This window comes from Danio rerio, chromosome 25, assembly GCF_049306965.1.
Source record: "Danio rerio strain Tuebingen ecotype United States chromosome 25, GRCz12tu, whole genome shotgun sequence".
Taxonomy (NCBI): Eukaryota; Metazoa; Chordata; class Actinopteri; order Cypriniformes; family Danionidae; genus Danio; species Danio rerio.
The window spans coordinates 13394315-13415699 of record NC_133200.1 but is presented as its reverse complement, the minus strand read 5'-3'; the positions used below and the strand labels follow the sequence as shown (position 1 = coordinate 13415699).

General features: G+C 43.0%; 3 protein-coding genes across 5 annotated transcripts in view; 1 reads left to right on the top strand and 2 right to left on the bottom strand.

Moving 5' to 3' along the window:
• Positions 1 to 5609, bottom strand: part of LOC141380918 (serine/threonine-protein kinase pim-3-like) — an 85650-nt gene extending 80041 nt beyond the window's left edge. The window contains exons 1-3 of one of the 2 annotated variants that reach the window (XM_073942937.1): positions 5486 to 5609; positions 4588 to 4959; positions 4283 to 4425 (exon numbers count right to left, since the gene is read on the bottom strand). In XM_073942937.1, the coding sequence (XP_073799038.1) occupies positions 4283 to 4425; positions 4588 to 4892 (448 nt within the window). In that variant the 5' untranslated portion in view covers positions 4893 to 4959; positions 5486 to 5609. Of the gene's footprint in view, positions 1 to 4211; positions 4426 to 4587; positions 4972 to 5485 lie in introns of those variants that run through there. The other variant, XM_073942938.1, reaches the window with a different exon arrangement.
• Positions 5610 to 6646: 1037 nt separating this feature from the next.
• Positions 6647 to 14614, top strand: LOC141380916 (uncharacterized). 2 transcript variants are annotated; one of them, XM_073942931.1, is made up of 10 exons: positions 6647 to 6780; positions 8496 to 8588; positions 9918 to 10910; positions 11564 to 11746; positions 11934 to 12031; positions 12139 to 12189; positions 12337 to 12718; positions 12802 to 12978; positions 13193 to 13322; positions 13414 to 14614. In XM_073942931.1, exons 1-10 carry the CDS (start codon positions 6756 to 6758, stop codon positions 13421 to 13423), a joined length of 2142 nt encoding a protein of 713 aa, XP_073799032.1. In that variant the 5' UTR covers positions 6647 to 6755; the 3' UTR covers positions 13424 to 14614. The 2 variants fall into 2 exon arrangements, with proteins under 2 accessions (XP_073799032.1, XP_073799031.1); XM_073942930.1 differs by lacking the exon at positions 6647 to 6780 and having other exon boundaries at positions 6922 to 8588.
• Positions 9830 to 21385, bottom strand: part of LOC141380917 (serine/threonine-protein kinase pim-3-like) — a 54867-nt gene continuing 43311 nt past the window's right edge. Inside the window, exon 4 of the mRNA XM_073942935.1 lies at positions 9830 to 11759. Coding sequence (XP_073799036.1) covers positions 11755 to 11759 — 5 coding nt within the window. The 3' untranslated portion in view covers positions 9830 to 11754. The remainder of the gene's footprint in view (positions 11760 to 21385) is intronic.

Sequence of the window (21385 nt, the reverse complement as noted above, 5' to 3'; positions counted from 1 at the left end):
AGATACACTGCATAGGTCAAACATCGGGAACAAAAGCAACTCTGGGTTCAGGCCTGCATTGACCTTTTTCTAAAATGCGGAAGTGCACCTGTTTTCGCGATTGACTTAGAACTTCGTTTCAGTCGCCTATGGGAGAAATGACTAGGAATAATAAACGGCAAAAAAGGATCAAACTACTTGCTCTACAAACAAATGTTTGCATGACTATACAGACCAAGTAGAATAATATAACAAGGAAATATCAGTTTGCAACATCAAACAGCGAAACAAGCAGTTTTTAATGTCTAAAAATGAATGGAAGTGAATGAGACCGGAAGTCTTGTGCCAAAAAGATTCAAATGGCAGCGCCCGCTCGTCCACGGAGAATAAGGTGAATAGTCTCATAATGACCTCACTGTGGTTCCCCCCACAGTCTAAACACATGCGCTATAGGTGAATTGAGTAAACTAAATTGGCCGTAGTGTATTTGTGTGAACGCAAGAGTGTGTGGGTGTTTGCCAGTGTTGGGTTGCGGCTGGAAGGGCATCCGCTGCATTAAACATATGCTGGATAAATTGCCGGTTTATTCCCCTTATTAATAAAGGGACTAAGCCTAAAAAAATGAATAAATAAATGAATGAATGAATGAATGAATGAATGAATGAATGAATGAATATGCTGTTCTAATTAGGATTACAATTAGGATAAACTTTATTTGTCCCTGAGAAGAAATTTGTCTTGGGCAAAAAAGTGCTACAACGTTGCTTTAGGCAGACAATAAAATAAATAAAAAAACAAAACAATTAAGAACAAACTATTAATAACATACATCCTTTACAGAATAAGACCATATTTGAAGTTTATGGCCCCTGTTTAATTTGTTCCCCAATTTCTGTTTAACAGAGAGCAGATTTTTTTTAACACATTTCTAAATATAATAGCTTTTACTACATATTTATCAAGACACTTCTATACTGATTAAAGTGACATTTAAAGGCTTAACTAGGTTAATTAAGTTAATTAGGCAGGTTAGGGTAATTAACTAAGTTATTGTATAACGATGGTTTGTTCTGTAGACACTATAGCTTAAAGGGGCTAATAATTTTGTCTTTCTTTTTTTAAATTTTTTTATTAAAAACTGCTTTGATTCTAGCCAAAAATAAATCAAAATAAGACTTTCTCCAGAAGAAAAAATATTACCAGACATACTGTGAAATGTTCTTGCTCTGTTAAACATCTTCAACTTCAACTGTATAGCTGGATTTTAGGGCTGGGAAGTGATTCAACTTTATTAGAAAGTTTATTTCATTGGAAAAGATATCATTCATGATAGAATTTTATTTCTAAAGTTAGTTATTCTATAAATGTACCAAAAGGTTTTATATTAAAAACAAATAAGCTTGAATATTTAAGAAAACTGAAGTTCCTGATCTTATTTGATTATTTATTTTAATTTGTAACCTTATAGTAAACAAAATATGACTTTAGATGAACAACAAATTACACTGTATGCCGCATTTCACAGTTTTATATTGAAATTATTATAAACATTTCTCAAGTAACATCTTCTCACAGATATAAAATATATCCCAAGTAACTTAAATATGAAAATATAAATATGTAAACAATTTAAGCAAATATCAAACATTTTGTTCTTTAAAAAGTAAAAAAAAGTAGTGCTGTCGCCTTACAGCTAGACGGTTGCTGGTTCAAGCCTCGGCTGGGTCAGTTGCCCTTTCTGTGTGGAGTTTGCATGTTCTCCCTGCGTTAGCGTGGGTTCCCTCCGGGTGCTCTGGTTTACCCCGTATTTTTTTTGTGATTGGGTAGGCTAAAATTGTCTGTAGTGTATGATTGTGAATGAGTGTGTGTGGATGTTTCCCAGAGATGGGTTGCGGCTGGAAGGGCATCCGCTGCATAAAAACGTGCTGAATAAGTTGGCGGTTCATACCGCTGTGGCGCCCCCGGATTAATAAAGGGACTCTGATGAAAATGTATGAATAAATGAATGAGCCATACCGCTCAGCCCTACTGCATTTATTTATTGCAGTACTCGAAATAATACCTGGTCATTTCTGTCATGGAAACATATAATGTGTGTATATTTATTATCAGTGTGTTACTGAAATGCAACCTGATTATTTATATACTGTACTCTGTTAGCACTTACTGTAGTTATTATAAAGCAAATGTCTGTGAACACTTGCTATGTATCCCTTCTCATCAACTGATGACAGTAGCTAACTGTAAACATCAGGAGTAAGATACTGTAACTGAATGTTAAATGTTTTCTTTCAATGGTTTTCTACGGGAAAGTGCTAAGCGTATAATTTAGCATCTTGTGTTTGGTGTATAAAGCGTGTATTATCAATAAATAATCGTATCTGTGTTTCCATTTCCCATAAAGGATTGTGCTGATAGTGAGCGGGTCTCTGTTAAACTTCACTGAATGAGTGTGATTACATTTATTAGTGTCATTCATGGACTGAGTGTTTTTTTTTATTTTTTTATTTCAGACATCTTCATTATCAAGCCTAACGATTAGCATTAGCACTAGTCAAATTATCATCAATTATCATAGTGTTGCTATCGTGACAAATCTTCAATTTAAATATGGGCGGTTCAATATGTAAATACACTTTGATGCCTTTTAATGTAAATCCTAGAATAAATAGACATTTCAGGTGAATATCTTTCATTGGGATTCTGCTTTTCTGTCATCAGTAATCTGATCATTTATTAAATAAAATTTTTAAAAGATGTTTTTGTAGTTTATGACAAACTAAAGATTAATATTGTAATAATCAAAATTACTTCAAAGTTTTATTGAATATATTAAAGCTCATTCATACATTCTGCATCCAGCATCTTTATTTCCAAATATAACCTATTGGCTGATGATACGCTGTGCTACATTAAACATATCGTTTACTGGAGACGAAAGGTAGCTTTAAAGATTTATATTTCAATGAAAACAGTAAAGACACAGGGCCCTATCATACACCCGGCGCAATGTGGCGCAAGGCGCGGCACAATAGTCTTTTGCTACTTTCAGCTCGGCGCAATGGTCATTTTGAGGTGTTGCACCACACTGTTTAAATAGCAAATGCATCTGTGCTCAAATGTGCGCCCATAGGCGTTCTGGTCTAAAACAACAGGCGTGTTTTGGCGCGTTGCTATTTTGAGAAACTGTAAATAGTCTGTTCTTTAGACCACAACAAAGTCGGTCTATTGTCTGGCGCAAAGTGCGCCTGGCTTTCACACAAGATGTAGAGCAATACGCAAATATCTTTACATATAAAAAGGTATAATATATTAATGATATATATAATATTGATATATAGGATATAAATATAAATGATTAAAATATTACAAAACATATAAATTTCTAGCCTACATGAATTTAAAAACCACTGCCTTACTTCATCTCGGGAGGCTTTTTCAGTTCATTTAATTTGCTTTTGTATAATGTTATTATTAGTAGCAGTATTATTTATTATATCCATATTTGTATTTGTTTTATTAAAAACAAGCTTAGTTTTGTCCACCTGTCAGGTTTTAGACCATATGGGGCATAGCGGGTGTATTTGGAAATAACTCAGTATTTTGACCACACTTTGTTATTATTGTTCATTTATTCATTTGCTGGAAATTACAACTGATCAAACGAAATTAATTATTTATAGGCTAATTGATGTCTGTGCGGTAAGGTTTCCCTATCCACGAGAGCAAAAGCGAAAGTGAATTTAATTTACGTCAAAATGCGCTTGTGGCGCGACGCACCTGGCTCTTAAATGGAATGGGAGATGAGACTGTGATTGGTTTATTCTCAAAACACACCTATAACTCATTAAGAAAATGAACTCAACCCTTTTAGACCATGCGCCACGCCGCAAAGCGAATTTTCCCGTCCTTAAATGAGCAAATATGCGTTCTGACATGCCCTAAAAGCGTTTGCGCCCTGCGTTTTGTGCTCTGCGCATGGGCCGTCAAAATAGAGCCCACAGTGTTTGGGTAATTGGCTATACTATCTATTGTATTTCTTTAAAAACACGATGGGAAAACTTGGTCAGGATGTAAATAACCTTTTTTTAATTCTTCAAAACTTTTAGATTACTCTAGGCTTCTTTTACTTCTATTATGTATTTGCTCCATTGCATGTTCTCGTTTTAAAAACACGAAACTATTTTGCACTCTGAACTGGTGTGTGTTCGTGTGTGTATGTGTGTGTGTGTCTTCAGCTCCTCCAGCTTCACAGAGCCTCACAGACGCAGCAGAGGAAGCTGAATGTGTCTGAATCTCTTACCTGTTGACAAGCTCCTAGGGAAGGTCAGTCTGCTTCTGGATGTGATTCTCTGTGCACCTCTGAAGGGGAAACAGTCACACAGGATGTTGTAGAGCGTCACTCCTATTGACCAGACTGTAGGTGGAGTGGCATTGTAGCGATGTCTGCGAAACCACTCAGGAGGAGCGTATGCAGGAGTGCCCAAGAGACACAAGAAGACCACAAACATCTGCTCAAAATGCTCCAGTACAGACAAATCCCCTTTAGTTGATCAGCTGAAGTTCACAAACATCAACAGAACATTTCCTTCTGTAACTCAAACTCACCTGCAAAGTATTTGTAGGCCGAGCGCTTCAGCAGAGCTCCACAGCAGAAGTCCAGTAGCTTGATGTCCTGGGACTATGTGGAGATCAGCAGGTTCTCTGGCTTGATGTTTCGGTGCAGGACGTCGCAGCACCAGCACTTTCTTGGCCAGATGCTCGTCCAGACAGCCGTTCTCCTCACAGAAGCTCTGGAGATCTTGGCAAGGAGTCGGACACTCCAGGATCAGGACGTAGCGTCTGGGATGGTCAAACCAGTCCAGCAGCTGCAGGACACTGGGGGAGCCAGGAGCTGAAGTGATGCGGGTCATCAACGCCACCTCCAGCGGCAGCCCACCCTGACCGTCGTGCGAGACAAACCCTCCAGTATATGCGGGACTGAATCAAACACTGCAAACACAACAGATTCACACCAAAACATACAACTTCACACCTTCCTGATTGTGACACGTGAGATTTACTGACAGCAACATTTCTAAGGCATGTCTAAATGAAGGAGGGAAGAAAGGCTCTCACTGGCAGTCCATCAGACCTGCGGATTCACAGGACCATTTTAGTACAAAACAACTGACATCAAAACAACTGACATTTATTGTCACAACTGATTGTCATTCTCTAATTGTCTTTAATTCTCTAATTGTCTGATTTTCAGACTCTAAATTCTCACTCAACTATTTTTTTAAAGAATCCTCTCTGCTTCAGTTCTGCCCCCTACAACATGCAGTCATTAATTACATTAAGATGGTCCTGGTGTCCACTACAGTGGACATTTTAAAAAGGATGTTTAGAAACAAACAAGTTAACAGCTTTGAAAGCTATTCGTATTGTTCCTGACACTTTAACAAACAAAAATATACGTAATAATAATAGTAAAAAAACATTTAAACAGCTCAATTTTACATACCTCACTCCTTCCCATAAAATGTGCTTGTTTGTATGTCGGCCATTTGGATGCAGTGTAGGAAATGGTTCCTAGCATGCCAGCCAATGTGGTATATGCCGAAGCATGCTAATAGGACTTTTAATTTGCCAGTAACCTGGGTTAAGCGCTTCCTGTGAACTGTTTGCCATTTCAAAATCGGCGCATTTAAGGCATAGATATATATCTATGCGTTTAAGGTCTTTTTTCTTTAAAAATCAGCCATTTCCACTGGCTGAGTGATATCCGATATAAAGTGGGTCTCAGATTGTACAAGAAGCACTGCATTAAATTACATTTTCCCCTGCCATGTCTTTAAAATATGAGCATTTATTTTACCCCAGTATATTCAATGGAGCTTCTGCGTTAGCCTGCCGATTCTGACTGGCGAGTGTGTGTAAACGGCTTTTTGTCTCGTTTTGCACTTGAGCAACTAAATGAATGCCAGAGTCTATTTAACTGATTTTATTTTAACTACATTGCAAGATCGATGCTGTAAAAGGTATCGTTTAAAATGGAAAAAAACTAATAATAACAGGTAACCTGAAGATTATCAGCATGGGAACAGCACTAGCTAGGCATATACCCAATTCAACAGACATATCACTAGAAAGTCCAGGATGTCCTCTAACAGTACAACAGGACTAGACAAAAAAATCAAAGAAAATGCATGAAAACGCAATGTCCACTACAGAGGACACAAGTCAATGGACGGGGTCTCAGGAGGATATACTTTAATAAATATGTTTCTCAGAAAATAATGCAATAATTGTTCTGAAAGCAGTTTATAATGCCTGTAGATTCCACAAATTGAGAATATCATCATCGTCCACGTCTTCAATATGGTACATTTAGATGAGCTCGGTTTTTTTGGTGTTATTTTTAAAAACTTCATTCACTTGAATTTCCTTTGGATAAATGTAAAGATTTCTCTCACTAATATAGGCGATGATGACGCAAAGGCTGTTCGGGTGGTTAAAACGATGGCCAAAAGGTCCAGAATTTGACCATAAATCATTTTATGTAAAAAATATATATTATAGTTTTGTAATAAATGTTTTTGTTTAAAATAACTATGATCAGTAAGCCACATTAATGTGACGCGAGTCACGTGACATAACCGAGCGGTAACTTTAACTGACTTTTGAATCTTTGATGCGACATCCATAGTGAATAACGTTATAATGGGTCGAAAAGAGCAAGAGAGACGAAGAGAAAGCAGGCAACAGCGTCATTGTCGCAAAATATTGAACATATGTACAAAAAGACTGGCAAACAGGGTAAGACTGACGTTACTTCCTTACAGATGAGAATCTGTCCCTATCAGGTTATAGGCTGGCCGCATTAGCCGGGTCGTCCATTTGGACATTGTTGATTTGTCTCGTACACGACCTCCCTTTACCTTTTTATTTTTTGACTTGTGCCATAACAATTTTTGAAAATAACTGTCCGATAAAGGCTTTACGACCGGAGAATGCGCTAATCCCGTCCAATGTTTTGAGGCTGTTTACACCTGCTCACTTCATTCGTTTTATTCTGATCTGATATTAATCCGACACACTCCAAACGACACTGGACAGGTCTAATTAATGTATTATTTTGTTTTACACAAAATGAATTAAATTGTAATATATGACCTGGAGAAAATCTGACCTGCGCCTGTTTACAGCCAAACACACTTAAAGTGCAAAATAAATAAATACATATTTACTAAAATAATAAAACATGTGTTCTGACTTTACTTTATCTAACAAAAAAGTCAACTAGTCATGTTCAACTACACGATCTTTTAGACTAATATGAAGCATTTTGTCAGTTCATTTCGTTAAGTATTTATTTCATTTTATTATTTTTCTTTCACTTTATTCGTTTTATTTTTTATTACACTAAAATGATCAAATTAAAATCTTCAATTAATATCAAATGGCAGCATTACTTTACAGAGATGCAGCATGCTCCTGTAGTCCTGTGAAAAGAGATGAAAAATAAAAGAAAAAAATTGGGAATTTCTTTTTATTTCAAAGGTAAAGGGGTTTGTTTTGTGGGTTAGTATGTTATAAAAAATAATTGACCATAATGGCAGTAATCTCAAAGCTTGCCTTGTTCTGAATGAAGCACAACGCCTCCTGTAGCCTGCATTTGTTTTACTTGTTTAACACAAAACGGGGAATAAAAAGTGTCCAGCACCAAAATCCTCCATAAATCAATACGTTTTAAATAGAGTTTTATATAAGAAGTAAAATCCACTGATAATGATAATGTTTTAGCGATAATATTTTAGCTCATAGATGAATTTCATTATCAGTGAATTTGACTAATTTACAAGAAAGGCATAAAAAGGGAATTAAGAACTTTATTTTAATTATTACTGTTTTAATGTTTTATTATTCAGATGGCCAATGTCTGACTAGGTGAGGTTATTTGTGCATAACGTTTTTTTTCTTTCTCTTGTGGACTGATAATTTATAGACTATTTTAGCCCAACCCTTCATATTTCTTATTCAATCTTTTATATTTGAAACACTGAAGTCCACTTATTATTGACTGTGATATACAACTTTAATACATGTTTGTAAATTAGTTGATAAATACATTTAATACATGTTTGTATGCTTTATTAGTAAAAGATAATAAATGGTGCTGCTCACTGCAGTTTATACTGATATTTCTGATAGCAATTTAATAATAATTGCTGAAGCTTTCATCACTGTATATGTCACGCTTTATCTGTTACGAATTTATTATCTGACATAAACAGCAACTGAGTATTAGGGCGAAACAAACTTAGGCGATCAGAGCGCCAACTTGGATCACCCCGCGCACCTCACCTTACTGATGACGAATAAATAGAACGAGAAGAATGCCGTTGCCATGGCCGACAGAATTCCTCAGAGTGACAAACGATCGAGTACAGTGAACAGTGATTTAATGACTTTAGCGATTTGTTTTGCATCTCAAACAGAAAATAATATGTCAACTGTGTTTTTTACTCGAGAAAATTTGATCACGCCTGTATTTGTCCACAACTATCATCAGAGTGACTCGATGGCTTCTCCTACAACTCCTACCATGTCGAGAAGCCCAACAGGTGAGATGAGAGTTTACAAAAACGGTGTATTTCCACCTATTATTTAATAAAAACTATAAAATAATAATATATCGTCATATAACGCAACTTACCGACTTAAGAGGCAAATATTCAACCTCTCGATATTGTAATTGCTTCGTGTCGTTATGATATTGTGTATTTTCTGACTTTGTGATTGAGGCCTGCTGTCTGTCAGTTTATGTATTGACATTCTGGCTTTTAAGTTTCTCCTTTCCACTCTACAGAAATTGTGCCTTGTTAAAGTTTCTGATAAAAAAACATTCAAATATTACTTTAATTTAAACTCTATGTGTAGACCTGCACAGTAATTTTCTTAGTTTTTGATGTTGTGGAGGAATATTTGTTATATTTGAGAAAACTGAGTGAAAATGTTATATTTAAGTCTTTTATTTGTTTAAGCAGTGATAAATTAATACAATTGAGGGAAAGTTGATTTTACATTCACACATTCTGACTTTCTCCTTTAAAATTTAATAACAGAAATATTGTTTCAAATTATAAATGGGGAAATCATCATAACACCCAACGACTATCATTCTACAATCTTGTTTACAGTCAATTAATTAGTGATAATTTTAATTTGAAGTCTTACTTACATGCGTTTTCAGACCCAATATTCAAATTAGCATGGTAAACAACATAGAGAGCGGTGAATGAACAAATGTGCAAATATAAACCCAACTTTACATCCATAATAATAAATGTCTATAGCTCTGTTTCTGTAACTGAAGTTCTGGAGCAAGACTTCTCTTTTCATTTGGATTTCTAAGACTGATTGTTAAATGTTTAAAGTTATAATTTACTCACAGATTTCTTAACTGAAGATCCAGAGCGAGAGAAATTGTTCACTTAAGTTTGACGATTGCTAATGGAAAGCTAAAAAAATGTGGATTAGTTTTTTTGTGGTGGAGAAGTGGTGCTTGAGGAAGAATGAAGATGTAGATGTGGCACCCACTGACAAAAATTAAAGAAAGGCTTCATAAATTTGATTAAACATTGTGAGGGTGATTGTTAAATAGCTCAAACTATAACTGTAATAAAATATTCTATAACTCAGAATATTGACTCAAAAATGAGTAAATGGATGACTTACTATTTATCAGGTTGTATTTGTCATTTTACATCATAGAAATGATTTAATTAATTAATTGTAGTTTACAAACATTTTCTATTATAATTGTACTTTTATTGTTGATGTTTCTTTTGTGTGATTGTCTTTTATATGTTCAATTTTCAGCAGTTTGTCTATTTTAAACCTGTGGATTAATGAGTTTTCTAATATTTCCCTGTTCATTTCCTTTACTTTAGAAAACCCAGAGAAACGGAGGAAAGGGAAAAGAGTCTCTGCTTTCTTTAAGAGAGCATGGAAGGCTGCAAAGCGCCCTTTCCTTAGCTGTGACCGGAGCAGAGTGGTTCCCTTTGAACCACAGTCGGATGTCAATGATTTCGAGCATCTGCCTGTTCCAGGTCCCTCCAGGACCGTCACAGCACATGCAGACCTTGAGCCGGTGTTGCTGCCAGGCCAGGTCTGTGAAGAACCTCAGCCGTTGAGTGTTCCGGGCCCCTCCAGGATCAAGCAAACAGCAGAAGTGCCAAATGCAGATCCGGCCCGTCCTGAGTCCTCAACGGCCCTCACAGGTCATGTTGACACTGAGCAGATGCGTCCGCCAGTCCAGGTCTGCGACAGTCTCGAGTCGTTGGCTGTTCCTGGAACATCCAGGATCAAGCCAACGACCATCGCAGATCATGTTGACCCTGAGCAGATGCGTCCGCCAGTCCAGGTCTGTGAAGATCCTCAGCCGTTGAGTGTTCCGGGCCCATCCAGGATCAAGCAAACAGCAGAAGTGCCAAATGCAGATCCGGCCCGTCCTGAGTCCTCAACGGCCCTCACAGGTCACGTTGACACTGAGCAGATGCGTCCGCCAGTCCAGGTCTGCGACAGTCTCGAGTCGTTGGCTGTTCCAGGACCTTCCAGGATCAAGCCAACGACCATCGCAGATCATGTTGACCCTGAGCAGATGCGTCCGCCAGTCCAGGTCTGTGAAGAACCTCAGCCGTTGAGTGTTCCGGGCCTCTCCAGGATCAAGCAAACAGCAGATTCGGCCCAACCTGAGTCCTCAACGGCCCTCAACGGTCATGTTGACACTGAGCTGGTGTGTCTGCCAGGCCAGGTCTGTGAAGATCCTCAGCCAATCAGTGTCCATGGCCCCTCCAATACTAAGAAAATGATGGATGCAGATTCGGCCTGTCCTGAGTCGCCTCCGTCTGTTCAAGACCCCTCTAAAATTGATGGGACTGATGGTGAGTCATCCTGAATTTGGTTCATTTTATTTCTGCCATTTGTTATTTTTTACGCTTTGTTGTTTTTAGTTTATAAATCAAACAGTGTCGTTTGTTGTACTGTTGGTTGTGTATTAATTAATACAGTGCTAAACATATATGAGTACACCCCCACAAATCTCATTTAAATTCATATTTTCTATAGGATGCTTTACAATATTATATTTGTGCATGTACATTAGTTTAGTCAGTACTGAAGCCAAATCTGGAGCTTATCTAACAAAATCACTTACAATAATGGTTCAAAAATTAGTAGCCCAAATGTATATGTTAGGAGAAAATATTCAAATAAATTTTCCAAAATAGTAAAAATCAAAGAGAAAAAAATATATATAGACAATTTTGTTGAAATTTGTTTTTTGTTTTGCACAGATTTAATTGTATTATCTTTCCATTTCTAAAAATGTTCTGTGACTAAAATATTAATTTAATAAATAAATCTGTTTAATAAATCTGTTTTGTTCAAATGCACCAATATATATTACCCATAATCACTGAGAAATGGATAAAAATATTCATTTTCACAATGGGGTGTACAGCATATATGAATAGTTTGAGCACTGTAGCTGCAGCTCTGTTCATGGAGATGTTTCTGTTTGTTGTCTTCATTTTAGAAAAACCCAAGAAAGGAAGGAAATGGAAAAGAGTCTCTGCTTTCTTCAAGAGAGTATGGAAGGCTGCGAAGCGTCCTTTCCTGTGCTGTGACACAGATGTAGTCCAGCGTTTTACGCCACAGCCTGAGCCCGAGCTCGAGTCAGACCCAGACCTTGACTCAGAATGTCTGCCAGGCCAGGGTGGTAAGTCATCATTCTGTAATTCGTAATTAATATAAATTAGTAATCAGTTTACTCCTGCAATTCTGATAAAAGTTGCTGCTTTTAGATCATCGCAATAGATCAAGATTTGAAGGACAGGAGTCATTTATTTGATCCGATTCATACCAGACAATCCCAATAATTCTCCCTGCTTTATTCTGTTTTTCAGGATTTGATCTGTCTCAGTTTGAAGTTGGAGACCTGATTGGAAAAGGAGCTTTTGGCGAGGTGTATGTGGCATCTCACAAACGCAGGAAAAGAGTAAAGGTAGAGAACTATTTTTTAAATTCAGTCAACATTTTCCTCCTGATTATTAAATATAAATCATTTGTTGGCTTTAATTTAATTTGTTGTTGTTGTTGTTTTTTTCGCAGGTTGCCCTGAAGTGTATGATGAAGAGTCAAGAGGACCGTTATCTGGACGTTGTAAGTTGAATAATTCACACAACAGTGAAAATGTGCCGAGCATTTACTCATCCTTCACTTGTCACTTGTTTTGAACACATGAATGTCGGGCTGTGGAGTTAATTAAAATTCATTTAACATTAATGGAGAAATCTGTTTTCTTTCTAGGATGGTCATTCCACACCTGTGCTTGCGGAAGTGGCAATGATGCTTAGGTTGATGAATGCACCGCGATGTCCAAACATCATCAGATTACACGACTGGGTTGAGCTTGAGGACAACTTTGTTCTCATTCTGGAGTACGCAGAGTCATGCCAGACCTTGCTTCAGTACATCAAAGATACAGGGGACATTGAAGAAAACCAAGCACGCCGGTTAATGCGTCAGTTGATCCGAGCCGTAATGTTCTGCACCGAGCATGGAGTTTTCCACGGTGATATACACACGGCGAACATCCTGGTGACTCTACCCCGATTAGAGCTCAAATTGATCGACTTCGGTTGTGCTCAGCCAATTACCCACAAGCCTTTCAATAAAAGTGACTATCGAGGTGAGTTGGCATTTTGTGATAGTTTCTTTGTTCACCGTATTGTCTTATGAAATGACTGAATTCTGGAAATGTCTCTCTTACAGGAGCTGGACATGGCATGCCACCTGAGGCTTTGAGGGGTCGTGTATTCCATGCTAACCCGGCATACGTCTGGACAATAGGCATCATGCTGTATGAAATAATGCATGGACGACTGGCCTTTTGTAACAGACAGTCATTAATGTTTGGCTCCATTCAGATAAACCCCAGATTATCCACAGGTAAGCAGACACCTCTGAACAATCCCAGCCTCAGTGACAGAATAACACATGTCAGTCATTAGTCAAATGGATTAAATATAATGCTCACAGGACCTGTAGATATTAAAGTCACTTAATTGTGGATGTTTTGTAACATTTGATGTAGTAAGATTTAAAGACGTTCATGAATCTTGAGTATGCAGACGTATTTCACACTCTCTGTGCCACTTTTCAGCATGCGTGGACCTGATTTCCCAGTGTTTGATCCGTAATCCAGTTCAACGGCTACAGTTACATCAGGTTGAAGAGCACTGCTGGTTCAATCCAACGACCCCAAATTCTCTGAAGCAGTTCTTCAAGAGAAGGTAGAGGAACACACAGAGTTTTATTTGACAGCCCTTCATATTACTGCTTAAATAGCTTTGTGTTGTTTCTGATTGTTTTTCTCCATTTTAGAAAACACTAAAGAAGCGAGGAGGAGGAGGAGAGCACCATTTCCAGACATTTCACAAGACTGTTAAAGTTATTAATTACTCCCTCATGTCATTCCAAACCCCTAAGACCTCACTTTTCCTCAGTGTCAGTTCATGACGTGTGTTGATGAGAGCTCTGTCCTGCGCTGTATGTGTGTCGCACTGCTGACGTTGACCTCAGATGTGCCCACGCTTTGTTTAAATGAGAGGAAGTCGCGCAGGCCTCTGGGTTAAACACCAGCAGTGCGACACACATGCAGTTAAGGACAGAACTTCTGAAGTCATTATTTCTGTTTTATTATTTTTGTGTTTTTCTGTCTGCATAAAAGAAGTTTCGCTTCAAAATGACAGCTCTAGCTCCAAACTCCCTGACACCTTTCTTCATCTTCAGAAAACAAGTGAAACTATTTGAGATGAAATGCGAGAACTCTCTGATCCTCCGTAAACCACAAAGATGAAGAAATGTTTAAATCCCAGAAAACTTCAAACCATGAGAGCTCTGTCCTGCGCTGTACGTGTGTCGCACTGCTGACGTTTACCTCAGATGTGCCCAAGCTTTGTTTAAATGAGAGGAAGTCGCGCAGGCCTCTGGGTTAAACCTCAGCAGTGCGACACACATCCAGTGCACTGTGCTCTTATGAACGTGTGGTTTGAGGGTCAGAGAGCTCTCAGATTTCATCTAAAGTTTTCATTTGTGTTCTCAATATGAAGTAAACATGAATTTGAACTAAGGACATGAGGTCAGTAATTAATGACAATAATGGTGATTAATGGTGCCTAGACTGCAGCTCCGCACAAGACGTTTGGCCAGAGGAGAATTGGTCGTGCCCAACTAAGCCTGGTTTCTCTCGAGGTTTTTTTACCTTCACTTTAGTCAATTGGTGAAGTTTTGTTCCTCGCCACTGTCGCCGATGGCTTGCTTGGTTTGGGACTTGTGGAGCTGCGCTTCGATGGATTTGCTCTTTAGTGTTTGGACTTTCGGCAATGAGAATTAAACCACACTGAACTGAACTGAACTGGACTGAACTGAACTTCAACTCTGAAAACTGGACTGACAATTTAAACATATATGAATCTGGTGTTCTGTCATAAGAGAGAGAGATTGTTAAGTGTTCAGAATATTTTGTAATGAATTGCTTGTATGTATTGTTAATAATTCAAATAAAATCATGTGAATCAAACTGAAGCTCTGATCATCATTTCTGTGACTTTTCTAAATCAGTGGTTCTTAAACTGTGGTCTGTGTACGACTAGTGGTACGCGGAAGAATGAAATATGTCAAATATATGCTACAAACATTTCAAAATTTATCAATAATTATGTATAATGTGCCATATATGACATATAGCCTATATTTCTATAATCTGTAATCTGCCACATTTAACTGTTCAGAGTTGTAACTGCTTTATTGGGCCTACTACGCTACTGTATTTCAATACTGCTCATTTTTGGTGGTACTTGGAGATAAAATTTTTTCTGAGGTGGTACTTGATGAAAAAAGTTTGAGAACGTTCGAGGTTACAGAAGTAACCCTTTGTTCCCCGAGGAGGGGAACGGAAGTGCCATAGAGTGGATTGATTGAAATCCATGAAATGGGAGGATTCGGTTCAGAAGCCGCTTGTCTGAAAGAGTATTGAACGGGCCAATGAATGCAATGAATTGGCAGCGTAAGCTTGCACAGGTGCACTTCATTGCCAATTATCCCAGCATATAAGCACACCTGGAGCGAGCAAACGCCATCCTTTTAAGATGAAGAGACTTTCAAACAGCTAAGGGACTGTCATTATGGCGACGGAGTATGGCACTTCCGTTCCCCTCCTCGGGGAACGAAGGGTTACTTCTGTAACCTCGAACGTTCCCCTTCGGTTGGGGAACTTCAGTGCCATAGAGTGGATTGATTGAAATCCACGAAATGGGAGAAGTATAGAAAGCGCCATAATGACTGCACCTTACCAACGCCCCCAATGAGGGGATAGTCAAGCAAGCGTGACGCACCAACATCATGGGAGGCGCGGTCCTCCAACGTGTCCCTGGCCCTAATTTATCTTACTTCAACAGAAGTCTTACGGATTTAGATATATTTTTTGGGAAGTCGTGAGCATCTAGATAATTCTAGGAAAATACGACAGTACGTTGGGAAGCGTGCAATCCCGATAGGGAGGACGCTGCGGAGGCCATCCGTTACCCAAGGGGCAATAGATGGCAGAATTTACATATGGACTAGCCCTAAAAGGGGGGAGTACGCATAGCAAAAGAGTGGTTAGCGGAGAGGGAAGACACGGGTCCGCCCAGGGGGGTGGGGGGGGGGTGGACTTAACCGTGGCGGAATAAGCATATGGGATCGCCTAGTGGGGATCACGCATAGCAGGCACCTTTACCCAAAACGCGGGCTGACCAGCGGGCAGACCTACAATGTAGTGGGCCAGCAAGTGACTCCTCCGCTGAGTCAGTGCTGGGGGCCACGGAGGAATCTGCAGGGCTCACCTGATGGGGAACTTTACTGACAGATAAAAAGGCGCACGTACCTCCGTGTTAGGGAGAATGGCGCAGCAAGCGTGTTTCAACACCCTACCGAATTGTTTCCTCAATCACCAAGGGTTACCTAATACCCTTGAGGAAACCGGCTCCACTCGCAGATTGTAAAACCTTGCAAATGTGTTGGGTGTCACCCAGCCCGCAGCTCTACAGATGTCTGTTAGAGAGGCGCCGCGTGCGCGCGCTCGAGAGGATGCAAAGCTCCGAGTGGAGTGAACACGCACTCTCGGGGGACGCGGTTCACCTCGGCTCTGATAGCGAAAGAAAGGTATCCACAATCTAGTGGGAACTTATTTCGGTACGGCACTTCCCTGCTGCCGACCGCCATAACAGACGAAGAGCTGCTCAGATGATCTAAACTCTGAGTGCGGTCCGGATAATACGCAAAACGCGAACTGGACAATAAAGAAGGGCTGGGTCTGCCTCCTCCGAGGGCAGCGCTTGCAGGCTCACTACCTCGTATTAAAACGGAGTGGTAGGAACCTTGGGCACATATCGCGGGCAGGGTCTCAGAACGTGAGAGAAAGCCAGCCCAATTACAGGCACGAGTCACTGACCGAAAAATGCCTCCGGGTCCCCGACCCTCTAATCGATATCAACGCGACCAGCAGAGCTGTCTTCAGGGACAGAAAGATACTGAGTCGAGGATCGAAGGGATCTGACGCGGCTTGTGTAGCGAGGGCGAGATCCTAAGAGGGCATGAGAGGGGGCGGGGTGGATTAATTCGCTTAGCGCCCCTGAGGAACCGGATGATGAGGTTATGCGTTCCCACGGTGCTGCCAGCCACCGCGTCATGAGAGCGGAGATGGCAGCCACGTAACCTTGAGTGTGGAGGGCGACAGCCTGCTCTCCAGCTTCTCTCGGCGTAAAGAAAGCACAACGCTGATCTGGCAAATTACGGGGGTCTTCTCTGCGAGAGACACACCATTCAGTGAATAGACTCCACTTCAGGGCATAGGCACGCTCGGGGAGGGGGCTCTAGCCCGAGTGACGGTATTAGCCACCGCAATCGGAGGTTACCTAAGTCTTCCTCGCGTCTAAGGACCTCCAAAGATCGGCGAGGGTGCCAGATGGTGCCCTGTCCCTGAGAGAGTAGGTGCTCTCTCAAAGGGACTGCCAGGGGAGGGCTATCGCGAGGGAGAGCTCTGACATCCAGGTCCGGTTGAGCCAGAGGGGCGTAACCAGCAACCTGTTCCTCGTCCTCCCTGACCTTGCACAGTAACTGCGCGAGCAGGCTCACTGGGGGAAATGCGTATTTGCGCATGCCCCGAGGCCAGCTGTAAGCCAGTGCATCCCTGCCGAGAGCACTCGGTCAGGGAAAGAACAACTGGCAATGAGCGATCTCGGGGGAAGCAACAGATCGATCCGGGCTTCCCCAAATCGCGCCCATATCAGCTGAACAGACTCGGGGTGGAGTCTCCATTCTCCAGGACGTAAGGTTGCCGTGAGAGCGCATCGGCTGCACGGTTGAGCTTGCCTGAATATGAATGGCGTGCAGCGATTTCAGCCGCGGATGACTACAGAGGAGCAGACCCCCTATACGGCTGATATACGCCACCGCCGCCATACTGTCCGTCCTGACCAGCACGTGTTGCCGCTCCAGCACCGGAAAAAAACGGTGGAGAGCGAGGAACACTGCCAACAGCTCCAGGCGATATGCCAATGCAACTGGGTACCTTCCCACAGGTCCGCAGCCGCATGCCCGCAACGCACAGCCCCCCAGCCCGTGTTGGAAGCGTCTGCTGAAACGACAACAAGACTGGACGCCTGTTCTAGAGACACCCAGGCCTGTAGGAACGAGGGGTCGCTCCAAGGGCTAAGGGCGCGGCGACACAGCACAGTAACAGAGACTCGGTGTGCGCGCGCGTGCCATGCGCGTCTGGGGACTCGATCGTGAAGCCAGTGCTGAAGTGGTCTCATATAGAGTAATCCGAGCGGCATGAAGCGGCTGCGGATGCCATATACCCCAGGAGCCTCTGAAATAGTTTCAGTGGGACCTCTATTTTACTGTCGAGCTCTCTCAGACAGTACAGCATAAGCTGAGCGCGCTCTCCGGAGAGGCGCGCTGCCATGGTTACCGAGTCCAGCTCCAGCCCGAGAGAAGAGATCCTCTGCACGGTTGCGAGTTTGCTCTTTTCTCGGTTGACCTGAAACCCCAACAGGTGGAAGTGCCGGAGCACTTTGTCTCTGTGCATAATCAATTGCTCCGAGAGAGGGCAAAAATCAGCCAGTCGTCAAGAAATTGAGTATGCAGATGCCTGCGAGCCGACGGGGCGCTAAGGCACCCTCCGCGGGCTTGGTGAGGACCCGCGGAGACATAGAGAGCCCGAAGGGGAGGGCTTTGTATTGCCAAGCTCAACCTTCAAACGCAACCGCAGAAACTGACGGTGGCGAGGAAGAGTGGAGACATGGAAATACGCATCCATCAGGTCTAATGCTGCAGACCAACCCAGAGGACGAACGCACCGAAGGATGCACTTCTGCGTGAGCATTCTGAACGGCAGCTTGTGCAGACAGCGGTTCAAAACGCGCAGATCTAGGATTGGCCGTGACCTACCGCTCTTTTTGGGCACGATGAAGTGTGGGCTGTAAAACCCGTTCTCCATCTCGGCTGGAGGGAGCGGCTCGATTGCATCCTTCGACAGGAGCACAGCAATCTCCTCTCGCAAGACAGGGGCGGACAGGGGGCTGACCCTGGTGAATACACACCCATGACTTGGGGGGCCGTTTCGTGAACTGAATCGCATAGCTGAGTCTGATTGTGCGTATGAGCCACCGCGAAGAGCTGGCCCGCGCTAACCAGGCAGGCAGAGCTCTCGCTAATGGACTCATCGCTACAATCGCTGACGTACAAGTAGTGGGTCAGCGCAGAGTGGGTGTGCTGATCCGGGAAGCGCGCGGGTCCCACGGAAAAGCTGGAGGCGAGATATTTGCTCTCATTCCGCACCCGAGCTCCGGAGGGGAGGCTCGAGGGGTGGGAGAAAGGAGACCGTCCTCCCAGCGCTCGTGAGCCACTGGCGAAACGCACCGAATCTGCAAGCTAGAAAGCATAGCGTCCCAGACTGGCAGATTTCGGGCTGTCACATCCGGGGAAGTGGAAAAGTGCCCTTTCATAATGTTTTCATGGCAGTAAAAAAGTGCCGTTGGAAATGGGGCCCCGCCCTCCAGCAGGGAAAGAGCAAGTTCCCTCTTCTCCAGATGGCCTGTCCCAGGGACGCTTCGCGGCCCGTTGCCAGACTTAGCGGCGTTCTGGGCAGGGGGGCTGCCTGCTTCCGAGGTGCCCGACGCGCTCGCTGCGCCAGAGGCGTGTGCGGGGGCGGAGCAGCTCTCGTAGGCGGGCGCCTTCGGCGAGGAGCAGGTATGAATGGCACGGTGGGCGGAGCGGGCTACGGACCGCCGATAAGACATCACCCATCAACTGCTCTCTCACTGCCTTGAACTCCTGGGTGAATTCACAGACAGTGTCGCCGATAATGGCTTGGGATAGGGGGAAAGTCAAGAAAGCGGGCTTTGTCGACTTCGTGCATATCAGCCAGGGGTGGCGCTCCTGGATCACTAATATGGACATCGTCCTCCCCAACGCACACGCAGCGGACTCAGTAGTCCGAAGAGCTAAGTCGGCGGCGGTGCGAAGCTCGTAAGCCTGGGTTGGACCCACCCTCATGCAGCTCGGCCAGCGCCTGTGCTTGGTAGCGCTGATAGGTGGCTATCGCATGCAAGGAAGCAGCCTGGCCTGCAGCTATGTAAGCTCTAGCTCCGAGGGAGGCAGATAACTTACAGGCTTTGGATGGGAGACGAGGCGGACCCCGCCAAGAAGAGGCGCCACGCGGATTGACCGCCATCGCGCACTCAACCTGAGGAATCGCCACATACCCCCTGGCTCTTCCACCGTCAAGAGTGGTGAGGGTGGAGGGACACGCAGCACAAGCAGAAAAAAGTGCTTTTCAAGACCGCGTGAGCCTACTGTGCACCTCCGTAAAGAAGGAAACGCCCCTCTAGTCGGTCCCAGCCCGAAGCAGCCCGGGAAAGCACGGCTAACATGTCCGTTTCAGGATCCGTAGTGACAGCGCTCACCAGCCCGAAGGGGGCGAGCGGGTCTGGATCATCATCGGACAATGAAAGCCCACCCTCCGATGCCGCGGTGGACGTCTGGTCTCCGGTGTCATCGGGCGTAAGGGCTACCATCTGTTAGACGGATCGCTTCCCCCGCCCGAAGCTTGGATGGAGTGCTTAGAGGAGTGGGAGGTCCGCGGGCCCGTGGGCGACGGATTATCTCTCGCTGAAACCCTCAGATCTGCCCGAGTGCCTGCTGCAGAACAGGGGACAACTGGGGTGGTTCGCCCTTTTGCAAAGGCTAGCCGCGATCTTTACTGCGCAACAGTCATGGCATCGTAATGACGACATGAACTGCCCCCGAGCAGCGCATTAACATGCTGGACCCCCCAGACATGTAACGCAGTGCCCGTGCCCATCATCCGAGGACAGGAAACCACCGCATCCAGAAACGCACAGTCGGAGCGCCGTCCTGAAAAGGACGTGCTGCACAACTGTGTTGCTCTTTCTGTGAAGTTTGCAACTTTATACGCACCGCTCTGGAGGACCGGACCCAAAGAACGCCAGGCAAGGGAGAAACCCAGCTCGACCGTCTGCCGCTGCGTTTACACACTCTGGACCGGGAGAATGCTCTCGTTCGCTCAGAATCGCTGGTCACAGCAGGAGGAACCCTCATCGACTCGATCAGAAAGTCTCTGAAGCGAAAAGGATGGCGTTTGCTCGCTCCAGGTGTGCTTATATGCTGGGATAATTGGCAATGAAGTACACCTGTGCAAGCTTACGCTGCCAATTCATTGCTTTCATTGGCCCGTTCAATACTCTTTCAGACAAGCGGCTTCTGAACCGAATCCTCCCATTTCGTGGATTTCAATCAATCCACTCTATGGCACTGAAGTTCCCCAACCGAAGGGGAACCACTATTCTAAATGACTCCTTACTCAATTAAAGAGATAGTTCTCCCTGAACTTTTTACTCAAGCGCTTCCAAACCTTGAGTAGGGCCAGACAGAATCTGCGGACGTTTTTTGCTATTTCTGCTGAGAATTTTGGTAAAAATCTGTGGATTTCTGTGGAATTATTTTGGGAGTATCCAGCGGAGTGTCATAACTAAAACCTTAATATATGAAATAAAAAGTAATAAATTACTGAATAAAAACTGAATAAATTCAGATTTACACATTTACTCCAGTAAATAAAGAGAATTAATGATGGGCTAAAAATCTGCAGAAATCTGCGGAATTCTGCGGAAAATCTGTGAAAAATCTGCGGAATTCTGCGCGCACAGATTCCATGTGGGCCTACCCATGAGTTTCTTCTGTTGAACACTAAAGATACTTTAAAGAATCCTGAAAATCTGTAACCACTGAC